General features: G+C 51.0%; 1 protein-coding gene across 2 annotated transcripts in view; it reads left to right on the forward strand.

Annotated features, from left to right (window-relative positions):
- Nucleotides 1-14830, forward strand: part of LOC100353437 (AGBL carboxypeptidase 4) — a 669119-nt gene that overhangs the window by 523492 nt on the left and 130797 nt on the right. For both annotated transcript variants that reach the window (XM_070078541.1, XM_070078542.1), the window contains exon 5: nucleotides 10617-10731. In XM_070078541.1, coding sequence (XP_069934642.1) covers nucleotides 10617-10731 — 115 coding nt within the window. The remainder of the gene's footprint in view (nucleotides 1-10616; nucleotides 10732-14830) is intronic.

Raw genomic sequence — 14830 nt, forward strand, 5'->3', positions numbered from 1 at the left:
TCATTTTCCATTCACTTTCCTCTTTCCTACTTCATGCCTATCCCACTGCTGCCATTCAGCCTGAATTCTGTGTTTGTCATTCCCTGCTTGTTAATTGTTTTACTGTGTGTGCAAGCATCCTTAAACAATGGATTTTCCAGTTCATATGTTTTTGAGCTTTATAAAAATGCTATTGTTCTGTATGCACTGAGACTTACCTTCCACCCACTATCCACTTTGGTGGAGACACATAGTTCACGTGTTTTTCACTACTGCATTGTATTCCATGTCTATCTGTAGCTCAACTTACTTATCTATTCTCCTGATGATGAATAATCATATTATTTATAGTATTTTTTCTTACAAATAATGCAGTCACAAGTATTTTTTTAAAAGATTTATTTGTTTCATTGAAAGACAGAGAGAGAGAGAGAGATTGAGAGAGAGAAGGAGACACAGAGATCTTCCACCAGCTGGGCCAGATTGAAGCAAGGAACAAGGAACTTCATCCAGGTCTCCCACATGGGCGGCAAGGGTCCAAGCACTTGGGCCATCCTCTGCTGTTTTCCTAGGCGCATTAGCTTGGAACCGGATCCATAGGAGCAGCAGGGACTTGAACCTGCATCCATACGGGATGCAGGCACTGCTGGCAGCAGTTTAACTGGCTGCACCACAGTGCTGGCCCCTGCCACAAGCGTTCTTATGCATGTTGCCCTGTGCACACGTGCAAACACTTTTCTAGGGCATTTAACCTGAGGATGTAGTCGCTGGGTCATGGAGTATGCACATTTTCAACTTCACCAGATATTACCAAGTTTCTCTCCAAAACATGCAACTTTCCACTGCCACCAGCAATGTGTAAGAGTTTCTACTGTACTTGACAATGCTTTTCCTTTCTTTCTATCCAGTGGGTGGATTACATGTAAAATACATTATGTTCTATATGTTCCAAGCACTAATGTGAAGCCTTTACATATTTCAATTCCTTTTATACATCAATTTAAAAATTTTTAAGCTTAAATTTATTTATTTGAAAGGAAGGGAGCAAGAGAGAGAGAGAGAGAGAGAATGAGCAAGCGGCACACTCCTGTTTCCTGGTTCACCCCCAGATACCCATAACAGCTGAGGCTGGTCCAGGCCAAAGCAGGACTGTGAACTCCATCTGGATCTCTCACATGGGTAGTGGGGACACTACCTGAGCCATCCTCTGCTGCCTCCCAGGGTGTGCATTAGCAGGAAGCTGGAATTAGGAACTCCTGCTAACACTCCAACAAGGGATACAGGCTTCCCAAACAGTGTCACAGCATTTAAGCTGAATGTTCAGCCCTGATTGTCCATCTCAACCCATTTAATTTGTTTCAGTTATATTATTTATATCAATTTCCTATGTCACAGGCAGTAATATCAGCTGTATTTTTACATAGGAGAAAACCGAACTTCAGAGAAGTTAATGAACTTACCTGATTTAAACCTCAAAATGTCCTTGAGGCCAGGGAGGGAGGGGTGGGAACAGTCCTATGGAGCTCATATGCCTAACTTGAAGGAGGCAGCTCACTGCACACTGAGTCCCGGGGACTTGGAACCTGGGGATTCTGAGGTCAATTACGGCCTGTGCCACTCCCTCGCAGGCTGACTTCAGTTTCTTCAAATGTAAAATTAGGATAATGATACTACCTAGGAAGGCTGCTAGGAAGCTGGCATGAATGACTGTAAACAAAAAACCCAGTCCTGTGCCTGGCACACAGCAGGCACTCAACAGATGTCACCTCCTCTCCCGTGGGATTCTGAGAAAATGAAGTAGGTAATGTGCTTTGTCAACTATCAAGCACTGTGCAAATAAATAAGAGTTTTATTTTCCCAGTTCATATTCTTCCAATGCTGTGATTAGGCACAGTGGTCTCTCTCTTGTTTTCAGAGGAGCTTGAGTTTCTGGGAAAGGAAGTGACTTGCCCAAAGCGCAGCAGCTTATAGGAGCTGTGGCTGGCGCTCCAGTCCCTGTAGCTGGCCGTGTAGCATTCTCACTTCCAGTCTTTTTCCTCCCCAGCATTGTCCTTGCAATCACCTCTCCAAGGCCCTCCTGGGTTTACCCACGCCTTTACTTGCAGCCATCTGTCAGTTGCTAAACTTGGCTGCAGATCTGTTCCCCTAGCTGATTGGATGTAAGTGCTTTGTCCTTGTTTGTAAAAAGACAGTACCCTTACTATCCATACCTTCATCTCTGGGAACCCAGACCCACTGCTCACCTCCTCTGTGGACAGTAGGTAGAGGACGGGTCACCATCCCATTTTACTGATGACACAAAGGCAGAGAGCAGCTGAGTGGCTCTCAGGGGCTCTCCTCTGATGACCCTGTTTGCTGAAAAGGACTCTTCGATGGTGCTTCATTGATTCACTCAGTGCTGTCCTGTGGGTTTTCAGCACCTGTCTACTCCTTGGCAGTGCCTTGCAATGCCTGCCCAGTACATTCTCAAGACAAACTCCAAAGTCCTTGAGATGACATTCACAACTCTCCATGAACTGGCTCTTGCCACGTTGTCTGGCCTCAGTCTCATGACACCTTAGCCCACACAGTGTAATCCTTGAATGGGTGGTCTTCTGTCCATCACGAGGCCTTTGCACCTGCTGCTCCCTCTGCCTAGAAAGCCCTGCCTGGGCCAGTTCTTTGCCACCTGACAAGCACCTCCCATCTCACAACGCTTATTTCAGGTGCCTAGTCTGGGCCTCCCCGGGGCACCACCTCCAGCCCCTGGTTTTGATGGGTCTAAAGATGACCATGGTCTCTATTGATGGTGCCTCCGAGACACAAGTTATCTTCCCTCGAGGTGGCATAAAACAGGCTGCCTCTGTTAACTCAGGTTACTAATGAGGGATACAGGCAGTCTTGCCCTAGGGTCTCTTCATCTTATAGGGACAGCCCAGATCATAGTCTCATGGGGCACCTCTGGCGACATTTTCCCTAGTCACAACCTGTATATTGACTCCCCCACCACCCAGACCACCTTGTTTTGGGGATGGCAGATGGGTCTGAGGCCCGGAAGGATGAAGGCTGGGATAGCTTGGCTTCCGTTAACTCTTCCCCATTAACTGGCTCAGTGACCTTGAGCAGGGAACAGGCGTGTGAGGCCTGGTCGTCCCCATCTGGCTGGGACCACAGTTCTCTCTGCCAAGCTGCTGATGCACCTGCTGCTGGGAGCAGAGTGAAGTCCTTTCATTGCAGAGTTCTGCGAGGGGCGGCACTAAGTGCAGCAGGGCTTGGATGTCCTCAAGACTCTGCTTGGTGGTGGGACAATTCACTCCAGGTTACCAGTTTTGTGCCCCAGACGTCACACATGGCCTCACGTAGCTGGAGAAGCTACAATGTGAGAAGTCAAAGGCAGAGCATCTGAGACCACGTCTCAGGAGTTGGACCGCCTGGGATCTGCACTCCCTGCTCATTACAGCATGGATTTGGAAGTGGCACCTGTCTCGGCCTCCGTTCTTGTATATCCAGAGGGAACTCATAGTAGCAATCCTGCCTCACAAGCTTGTTATGGAGACAAACAGTGTTAAAGTCCATAAAACCTCGAGGACAGAGTCTGGAATACAGCAAGCACTAAATAAGTGTTAGCAGTAGGAGGCAGGGGTAGCACGTGTGGAGCACTTTGCACAGGCCAGGTCCTCCATGAGACACTTCATACGTGGTTCCCCTAATGCTCTCTGAGCAGCCAAATCCAGCAGTGTGACTTCCCCTTGGGCCTGGCTCTTCCTCACCCCTCCTGAGAGAGCCGTTAGCAGAGCTCTCCTTGCCAGCAGGCTCCCAGTGCGGGTTAGCAGCTTGGCCAGAACCTGACCCGGGCCTTGGTCTCTGACTCCTGGCCAAGAAGTTCTCTCGCAGAAGCTTCCTGGAGTTGCTGAGATGATTCTCCTTGAAAATTTCCACCTTGGGAGACTTTGTCCTCTTCTGATCCTTCGCCACTGAGTGAATTAAACCAACCCTTGGGGAGTGCTGCTGTGGGCAAGCACATCGTGCCCTGGAGGGTGGCGGGGGGCAGTGGGCACTGTGGGCATAGCGGAGGCTTAGGGGCTGGACGGAGGCCCAAGTTGGAGTCCTCCAACTTGCACCTGCCACTCTGGGGTTCTTTGGCAAGTCCTTGCCTCTCAGAGTCTCCGTTTCCTTCTCTGCGAAGTGGGGGCAGGGATCTCTTCCTCAAGGAACCGCTGTGAGGATGAAACGAGACAGTGTCCCAGTGCTTGGTGCAGCGCCAGACTCACACAGGTGCTGAGCAGCACTCATGCCCTCTTGTTCTCCTTGGCTCTTCCGCAGGACGCCCACCTGGGCACCAGGCAGCTCTGAGCCCTGTTTTGCAGAAAAGCCTAGGGATGCACTGAATGTCACCTGGCAAGTTAGCAGTGGGGTGGAGAGTACGGCCTAGTCTTTGCCTCCTACCCAGAGCCCTGTTGCTTCCTGGCAAGGTGCCCACCAGTGCTTAGACGAAGGAGATTGTGGGGAGCAACTCGGACTAGACTAAGTTACTGGAATTAAGACTTATTTTATGCATCTGCTCTCCCACAATGTGGCGCTGGGAGAGGAGGAAACAGCTTCTATACAGCTGCCTCCAGTTCAACCAATAAACAGCAGGACCTGCTCCTGATTGGAGGAGAGCAGCGTACTCGGCATGTGGGTAGCAGAGTTGGGATTGGTGGAAGAGGACTATAAAGGAGGAGAAAGACAACATTCACCAGGAACATCTATCTGAAGGAACACCTGAGGAACATCTGAGCAGCCCCCGAGAGAGCTGGCCGGCGGTGTGCCGCTCCCCGCAGAAGTGGGGAAAGTGGCTAGGGGGAACCGCCCTTCCACGGAGGTGGAAGGGTCGGTAGCCAACCCGGGAAGAACCAGCAGCAAACCCGGGGAGGGCCGATCAGACAAAAGAACAGCGCAGGGTCCTGTGTCATTCCTCCACGAAGATGGGGAGCGACAGGAGATAAAAGAACTGGGCCTGCCTCAAGGAGTTCACTGCTCAGGGGTCACAGAAGGAGAAGGAGAGCATATGTGTGCATGCACACAGACACACATATGTGCGCTTGCAATGTGCATATTTACCATACCATCACCACTGGCCACCGGAGCCAAGCACAATCCTCACTCAAGTGGTGACCTTCATCCTCCCGAACCCTGCTTTCTCCCACCTCCAGTCCTCTCCTGTTCTTCCTCTCTCTCTCTCTCTCTCTCTCTCTCTCTCTCTGCCCCAAACAGATTCACATTACAGACCCAGTAAGTTCTCATGCTGGGGCCTTTCCCTTCCCTAGGCTTCTGTCTCTTTGGGACATGGACAATCAGGGGTAGGAGGGTGAAGACTTCAACTCTGTGAACCTCAGGCTCCTCAGGGCCAGACTCTCAGTGATTCCATAATTGGAGGCCCTTGGGCTTGGCCGTGGGCAGAGAGCAGGCCTGGTGCCAGCTCGGGGGACAGGCTCCACTGGCTGCTGTCACGCAGAACATACTCTGGGCCTAGCAGAGACCTCTGGCTGTGTTGCTTCAAGCCTGGAGTCTGCCCTCTCTGGGATGCTGCCTGAGTAGAGGACAGAAAGAGAACCTCACACAGAACTTTCCAGGAACCAGCAAGGCGGGCTTATATCATTCTGCAAATCACACGCCAGTGCTCGGCTGGCTCTTCCCACCTTACCTTAATGGAAAGGGCACACTGCGTGGAAGCTGGACGGGCTGGGTCTGAATCCCATCCAGGTCCCCGTGAGACACTCGGTAAGCATCGTCACACCCTGCCTTTGTTTTTCTGCCTGTAAAATGGAGCATATAGCATTACAGGTAACCCAGCCAAGGAGCACACAGGAGTCATCATGGTTCTAGCTTTATGCATTCATTCCCACCTATGTAATGCGCACTTTCCCGTGCCACGTCCTGCACTGGCTACTGAGAACAGAGTGGCAAACAAGGCAGGTGTGTCCCTACCATCCTGCAGCCTGCGGCCTGAAGGGAAGACGAGCTCACAGAGGTGGGCCTCAGCCTCTGGAACGCAAAGGTTCAGGAAATTAGAGCTTTCCTCGTTCCTGCACAGCAGAATTCAGCCTCTGTTCTGAAGATCCATTCTGCCCGGGGCCAAAAACTTAATCTCAGTCATTTTCTCCAAGGTTGTGTGATTTCAGCAAAGAGTTCTGATGCTCTTGGGGGTGGTAGACAAAGAACCTCGCCATTGGTGTCACCATCTGTCCACACTGCCGCCCTCCCACGGACTGTAGTCATGACTCTCTGGGGCTTGGTCCCCGCAGAGTCCCTGCAGGCCGTCACCTGGAAGCGCCTGGCTGCAAGCTGCTGTCCCCGTTGTTGTCTGCTCCTGCCCTCTGTTATTCCTCCCCTCAGCCTCAGTCTGTGCTGCAGCCAGGGAGCGCTCCCAGAGCTCCGAGCTGGCCCTGTGCCCTCCTGGCTCCAGTCTCGCAGTGGCTCTCCTCCAGTGCCTTCCGTGATCTTTCATCTGGACAAGCAACTTCCTGTCGACCCCTCCCACTCACGACTCAACACTCTCTGACCCATGCCCACAGGGAAACCAAGTAGGGGCAATGATTAAAACAACACATGTTGTTCATGGAAGATGGAATTAAAAGATAAATTTATTTGGGTGCAAAAAATTTTGAAATTTGTACGCATATGGTCCTGTGGCATGGTGGGCTGAGTGGCCACCTGTGGTGCCGGCATCCCATATGGGCCCCGGTTCACGTCCCAGCTGCTCCTCTTCCTATCCAGCTCTCTGCTAATGGCCTGGGAAAGCAGTAGAGGATGGCCCAAGTGCTTGGGTCCTTGCTCCCACATGGGAGACCCAGAAGAAGCTCTGGCTCCTGGCTTCGAATCGGCTCAGTTCCAGCCATTGTGGCTATTTGGGGAGTGAACCAGCGGATGGAAGACCTTTCTCTATCTCTCCCTTTCTGTGTTTGTAACTCTGCCTCTCAAATAAATAAATAAAATCTTTTTAAAAATTTATTTTTATTTAAAAATTTATTTTTATCTTTTTAAAAATTCAATTTCCAAGAACTTTTTGAAGAACCTTTGTATATACTTCTCCTATGTTCCAGGTACTTTGCTTATGTCAGCCATTCACAGTAACTCACAAGTAATTATCATTTCCCCCTTGTTCACTGGTGAGAAAACTGAGGATCTGAGAGGGTAAGGGCACCCAGTGAAGGAATAGCTGAGAGAGGAGTCAAATCCAGAGGGCCAGGCCTCAGAGGCTCACTGCTAACCAGAAAGCCATGGCCCTGGGATTGAAAAACTCCCATTGTCAAACACGCTGACTTCTCATCTCCAAATCTCGGTGGAAGAAGGCCCCGCCTGGACACCCCTTCCAGCTGGCTCACCCTACTCATCTTTTACCTCCCCATTTTGACCGCCAAGACTGGGTGGGGAGCCCCTCTGGGTTCTTGCAACACAGGGATGCTCCCTGGAGTCCTGGCCAGTCAGTGAGGAATTGCTTTCTTATCATGCACCCCTCTGTGGCAGGAACACCTCACTCCTCTTGGAATGCCCAGCATTTGGCCTGCCACTGACTGTATGTAGAATGAGTGATCATAGTTCACCCAACCCCACACTTGTCAGGGTTGAGTGAATTCCTGGGATGGATCCATCTGCAGGATTTATTAAGCACCTGCTCTGTGCCCGGCCCTGAACCAAGCACTCCGGGGGAAACACAACGACTCTAAGGCTCAGTTGTGGCTTTCCTGGCAAGGCCTCTGCTGGGCAGCTGGAGGCTGGCACTGGGCAGTGATCTCTGCCGCCTGGATTTCATTTCAGATCCTCTACCATTTTCCTGACTGGCATCCAGCCTTTCTAGCCTCCAACCTCCCTGTCACCCCACTTTATTCCACCTCTGTGATTAAGTCAGCTCAAAGCCAAGGACCTCAAGGAAGTTGAAGGTGTGTCCTGGAAGGAGAGAACTTGTTTTCTTCCACTGACATCAAGGGATTCCTCCACTTTGAGGGAGAGGAATAAAATAGGTGGGATCATAGCATGTCAGTGTGGACTGTGTCTTTAGAAATGATTTCATTCTTCCTCCCAACTACTTATTTATTTATTTATTTGAGAGGTAGAGTTATAGGCAGAGAAGGAGAGACAGAAAGAAAGGTCTCCATCTGCTGGGTCACTCCCCAAATGGCCAGAGCTGAGCTGATATGAAGCCAGGAACCAGGAGCTTCTTCCAGGTCTCCCATGTGGGTGCAGGGACCTAATAACTTGGGCCATCCTCTACTGCTTTCCCAGGCCATAGCAGAGAGCTGGATTGGAAGTAGAGCAGCCAGGACGTGAACCAGTGCCCATATGGGATGCCAGCTCTGCAGGAGGAGGCTTAACCTGCCTCACCACAGCACTGGCCCATCTTTTTCCCAGTTTTAAAGATGAGAATAAGCCCAGGGACTTTCCACAAGTCCCTCAGAAATTGAGCCAAAACCAGAGCCCAGAGTCTCTTTGGGTTTGTTGGTCAGAGAAAGCTAAACAGCACGTTCTCTAGCTAAAACTCCTGTGCAGGTCCCCAAGCCTGTCTTCTCCCTGGGTCCCTCTGCTTCCGTGGTCCACGCAGTGCTTTTGGCCCATGGCCGGGGATGAACTTCCTCTCCGCTCTGTCACATTCTTGCCCGTACTCCTGTCCACTTACCACCCTCCTCCATCATTAAGCAAAGGAGAAGGAAAGAAGACCTCCCAACTTCCTATTCAACGAGAATGATTCCTGACGAATTGTGTTTGACTGCAGGCCCCGGGGATGAGTGTAAAACCTTCCCTCTCCCTGCTCCCACCCACCTGGAAGAGGGAGCTCTGGACGGCTGCAGCCTCTGGGCTCGCTTTGTTTTCCTCTCATTCTTTTATTAGCTGCCTAATTGGCAGTCCAATTAATCTGCTCATCTGTGAAGGAGGATGGATCACAATGAGCTAGTCCATTTCCAGAAGCCATTCTCTGAGGCAGCATGGCCAGGCCCTAAGTGCAGGCTGGCTCCTTGATGGAGGGCCGCCCCGGGAGCCGGGGTCAATTAGTGGACAGATTAAGCAATTATTAGCCCCTAACAAGGATGCCTGGCATCATTACCCTGCCTGTTTACTGGCAAACTGCGGCTTTAATATGAGGACCAACAAATAAATTAGGGCATCTGGTCCACCACCGCGTCAGCCGAGAAGTAAGTGATGTCCAACTGGCTCTCGGCTGCGGATGGAGTCTGAGCCTGGCCCTGTGAAAAGCTGAGCTGTCCCTCACTGTCACAGCCGCTTTGGAATGCGCTCTGGAGCCAGTTGTCATTCCGAGAGCTGAGTGCCTGCTGCCAGGCCTGTGGACCGATCTTTGTCACCCTGCTGCCTTCCTCTGTCTACACCACCTGTCAGCGCCCAGCTCCGGGTCTGCTCCTGCCCCAAGCCTTTCCTGCTGTGCATTTGGGGAGGGTGTCACACCCTTCTATCAGCTTCTGGCCTTGCACTCATTTCATGGAACATTGTGAAGCCACTTTGCCCGTCTTTTTGCTGATCTCTGGTGGCGAAGTGGCCACACAGAGAAGAGGGGAGGGATGAGGGCTCAGAGATGGAGACAGACCATCACCAGAAAGACTTCAAGGTGGGGGTGACAGGGTCAGGTTCGTGCTCTAAGGAGAGCCTCTGGCAGCAGTGAAGAGGCCAGATGTGCAGATAGCTTGGATGAGAAGAGAGACAGATCAGAAGATGGCCCAAACACTTATGTTCCTGCCACCCACGTGGGAAACCTAGTTGAAGCTCCTGGCTCCTGGCTTCAGCCTGGCCCAGCTCTGGCTGTTGTGGGCGTTTGGGGGGATGAACCAGTGGATGATAGGTATCGGTATCTCTCTCTCTCTCTCTCTCTCATTCTGTTTCTCCCTCTCTCCCTATCACTCTGCCTTTCAAATAAATGAATAAATATTTGAAAAGAACATGTTTCTGTTGCATAGCATCTCTTATTCTGTCTTCAGTTGTCCTATCTCTCCCCATCTCAGTCTGTCAGAACTTACTGGGACCCCTGAGGCATAGCTCAAATGCCATCTTCTCTGCAAGCCCTCTCTGTTCTTTCCATCAGGAAATGCTCCCTCTCGCCTGCCTCTGGGATTTAATCTTGTGTCTTGAGCTGCCTGTCTCTCGAAAACTGAGCCCACTAGGTAGGGGCTGGTGTTGTGGCATACCATGTAAAGCTGCTGCCTGCAATGCCATCATCCCATGTGGACACTGGTTCGTGTCCCAGCTGTTCCAGTTCCAACCTAGCTCCCTACTAATGGGTTGGAAAAAGCAGTGGAAGATGGCCCAAGTGCCAGGGCTCCTGCTATCCAGGTGGGAGACCTAGATGTAGCTTTGGCCTGGTCTAACACTAGCCATTGTGGCCATCTGAGAAGTGAATCAGAGGTTGGAAGATTCTCTCTCTCTCTCTCTCTCTCTCACTCCCTCTCCCTCTCCCTCTCTGTAACTCTGACTTTCAAAATAAATAAATAATATTAAAAAAAAAGATTCCCTGGGTACCACATAGCCGCTAGCTATATACTCTCAGTAGTTGATAGCAACGCAGGTCAAAAACCATCTACGGAGCTGTTAAAAACATTCCAAGTAGAGAAGAGAGTGCTGTGCTCCCCCTTCTTGAACTATTTGATGTTAACCCAGACATTCTCTCTCCCTAGGCATCATTGACTTCCTCATAAGCCAGCACCCTATTGCCCGTGTCCTGAGGCAACACCTGGTCTTCAAGATCGCACCGATGCTCAACCCCGATGGAGTCTACCTTGGCAATTACAGGTGAGACGGGAGGCTGCCCAGATGCTACCCAGCACAAGGTGGTAGGGTGCAGACAAGAACAAACAGGGCCTGTGTTTTTGAGAAAGAATTTTCAGACCACACACGCGTTCATAGAGGAAGTTTTGCCTGGTCCTTTAGAATGTGGGTAATGAGCCTTAGCTGTTTCATTCACAGCCACCTGAGGTCGGTTGCTGGGAACTTCTGGACAGTTCACTGGACCAGGAAAGAGGAGACTTGGTGTTAGTTTTTGCATCTACTTCCTGTGTAGCCATGGGGGGATTCACTTGTCCTCTCTGATGCTTGCTTTCTCTTGCATAACGGAAACAGTAGCTACTTAACCTGGCAGAGCAGTTGCAAGCATCAGAAGAGATGGTGAGGAGGGTTGTGTTTTGCAGAATCTCATCGGTGGTTTTGAGGAGAATAGTTGCTTGGCTGATTCCTCCTGAATATAGTTGATGAGGAGACTGCATCCCAGATCATCGGAACAGCATTCCCCCTTGGTGTTCTCATATCAGCTAGCCCCACAGCACCTGTGGCCCCAAACCTTGAATCTTTTTTCTCTGAGTTTAGCACTATAATTTACAGCCTACAACCACAGCCCAGGGGATCATCTGCCAACAGATCAGCGAATGCTTTGAGCGAGAGGGTGTTGTTCACTGTTGAGGCAACTGACTTGCCTAAAGTCGCACAGCTAAAAAAATCATTGGATGTCTAACTTCACTGCCCAAATTCTACAGCTTCGGAGCTGATTAAACCACAACTTTTAAGATGACATTTGAGCACCCAGCTTTGCATGCAATGCTTTGTAAGACCTGGTGCCTATCTGCCTACCTCTCACCCTCCACCTCCTAGAACTGATGCTCTAGCTACTCTGAGTGCAGCCTCGTGTGCCAGGCAGGTCCTGTTGGTTCTTGCTACCTCACCTTCATGCAGGTGGCTCCCTGCCAGGAAGGAACCTTCGCATCACTTCTTCATCTCATCAGTCCCTTTGCAACTCAGCTCATGTCCCCTTTTCTGGAAAACACTTCTCCCAAACCCCAGGGAGAACTGGCCACTGTCTTCTTTGAGCTCCCATAGGCCTGGTTATTGAACAAGTCTTATCCCACCGCATGGACCTCACCTGACTTCAAGCTTCGGAGGGCAGGGGCTTGATCCTTAATGGTCTCTGTGTCCCCAGTACCTAATACAGGAGTCAGCACATAGTAGATGCTCAAAAAATATTGGATAAATATGAGTAGATGAGAGAAATGATTTCTTGGGTGAAGAAACTGGCACCCAGGGGTAAGACGGGACTTGCCCGCAGTCCGTGGCTGAGCTCAAAGCAGAGAAGATCTGATTCCTGGCTAGGCCCATTTTATAGAGTTGGTTTATCACTTTCCAAAAGCCTGGCAGTTGGGTCTGTCAAGGCTCCCTGGTGCCTCTGGGATGAGTTAGAGAGCGCCCATGGGATGCAGGACGCCTTCGTTAAAGACAGTTCCGCTGCCTCACTTAATTGGCTAAGAGACGGCTCATTTGCATCTGCAGGTTTATGGCTTGATGCAGGAGTGTCTGTTCACCATCCCAGGCAGATGCACTGTTCCTGATGATGGGGTGGGAAGGCCGTTTGATTGATGTTAGCACGTCTGCTTCATTAACAGGAGTGGCAGTGGTCAGAGAGGTCAGGGCCGCCACTCCACACACTTCTGCTGTCCAGGGAAGCATCAGCTGGGAAGTCTGTGACCTTGGCCAAAATGCCTCCCTTCTCTGGGCTTCAGCAGGGTGGTGATGGAGGACTAGATGCATTCTACATATCTGCAAGCTCCAGATCTCTCTCTCTTTTTTTTTAAGATTTTATTTATTTATTCAAAAGTCAGAGAGTTACACAGAGAGAAGAGAGGCAGAGAGAGAAAGAGAGGTCTTCCATCCGATGGTTCACTCCCCAATTGGCCACAATGGCCGGAGCTGTGCTGATGCGAAGCCAGGAGCTAGGAGCTTCTTTTGGGTCTCCCACGTGGGTACAGGGGCCCAAAGACTTGGGCCATCTTCTACTGATTTCCCAGCCCACAGCAGAGAGCTGGATCAGAAGAGGAGCAACCGGGACTAGAACTGGCGCCCATATGAGAAGCTGGTGCTTCAGGCCAGGGCATTAATCCACTGCGCCACAGTGCTGGCTCCAAGATCTCATGTTTTGAGAACCTCAGGATAAAAGAGCTCTTCAGAGGTGATTTCATACTGGAGTCGCACTGCCCTCCCCCGGCATCCCCCTAGTGAGAGAGCATATGTGGATCTCGCTCATTGTGAGAGTTGGAGAGAATCTCTAACCACAGGCAGTAATCCTGTGGTTAAAACAGGTCAGAGGAGCAGCAAAGAACCTATAAATCATGAGGATTCAGTACTTAAAGGGTGAAAAATGGCACTAAAGGCTCAGAGCTGAGAGCTTCAAGGTGCCTTAGAGGTCCTCAGGGTCAGCCCCTCCCAGAGCCACACTGCCTTCCACAGCACGGCTTGCACGGCTTGCACGGCTTGCACGGCTTGGTGGGCCCTGCCAAGCCTTTATGGGGTGGGGGTGGGGGGAGTTCAGAGTTCAAGTGTGTTTGAGAAGTGCGCAGTTAACAAACTTGAACATGTCCCTTTTACAATAAGACTTCAGAAGTTTGAATATGCTAGAATTTACTAGAAAATTCTTGAGACATAGTCGGGAATCTCAAGAAGGGAACGTAGCACTTTGTGTTTCTTTTTATTTTTTTATTTTTTTGACAGGCAGAGTGGACAGTGAGAGAGAGAGATAGAGAGAAAGGTCTTCCTTTGCCGTTGGTTCACCCTCCAATGGCCGGCGCAGCCGGTGTGCTGCAGCTGGCGCACCGCGCTGATCCAAAGGCAGGAGCCAGGTGCTTCTCCTGGTCTCCCATGGGTGCAGGGCCCAAGCACTTGGGCCATCCTCCACTGCACTCCCTGACCACAGCAGAGAGCTGGCCTGGAAGAGGGGCAACCGGGACAGAATCCAGCGTCCCGACCGGGACTAGAACCCGGTGTGCCGGCACCGCAAGGCAGAGGATTAGCCTATTGAGCCGCGGCGCCTGCCCAGCACTTTGTGTTTCCTACAGGTGAATATCACAGTCCACACCCTGCATGGCCAGTGTTAGGGTGCATGAAACACATTTTGGGAAATGCATCGCCAAGAACTCTGCCCGCTGACTCAGCGGCCTGACAAGCACTCATGCACTCACCCCGTTTAATCCTCACAACTCTGTGAAGGAGGGTCTAAGTTAGGTCTTTCTGCTTGCAGATCAGAGCATCTACTCAACTAGCTTGGGAACGGGAGGAGAGAGAGTAGGAGAGAGTTAGGGGAGGGAGGGAGGGAGGGGAAGCTGAGAGCTCTGGGGTGTTAGACAGAGCCAGGCCTCGCAGGACCTGGCGGAATCACTGGGAACAGCATGTGTGCGGGCAGCCACACCTCTGCCTCTCTCCCATGCCCTGACTTCCGTTCTCTCAGCATCTCCCTTCAGACCTGCAGTTACTTAAGTCTCAGAGAAGTTCAAAATCTGCCCTAGGTTCACGGCCTGTGAGGAGCTGGCAGGGATGTAGGTCTGTCTGGGCTAGCCTGAGCCCTTCCCTGGCAAACTGCACTCCCCCAACAGCCAGCACCAGGTAGACCAGGCTCTGGGAGCAGAACGAAGACAGGCCTGCCCCAGGCGTCTGGCTGGGCTGGGGGGAGAAGGTTCAGCAGACCAGACAGGAGGAACTGTAGAGAGGGAGTGCACATCAGTGGTGAGACCATGGCCTTGGGGGTCAGGTCAGATTTCAGGTCCTGCTCTGCCACCTACTTGCTGTATGACCTTGAGTAAATCACACAGCCCCACTGTGCTTCATTTTTCTCACCTGCAAATGGGGACGCTGTAAAGGGTTACCAGGCTTTTGTAAGATAACGCACACTGTAAGTTCTGCATAAGGATGTGCTCCTGCTTCTTCCGCATTCAAAAAGCTTGTATTCCCATGTAGGAAGGCTACTCAGGAGATGCCCCAGCTTTCATCAGATAAGCTCATAATAATAAGATTTGCACCTATGCTCTGGTATTCATAGTAATACAGGAACGGTACACTGTAGCATTTAGCAGCAATC

This window comes from Oryctolagus cuniculus, chromosome 7 (genome assembly GCF_964237555.1).
Source record: "Oryctolagus cuniculus chromosome 7, mOryCun1.1, whole genome shotgun sequence".
Taxonomy (NCBI): Eukaryota; Metazoa; Chordata; class Mammalia; order Lagomorpha; family Leporidae; genus Oryctolagus; species Oryctolagus cuniculus.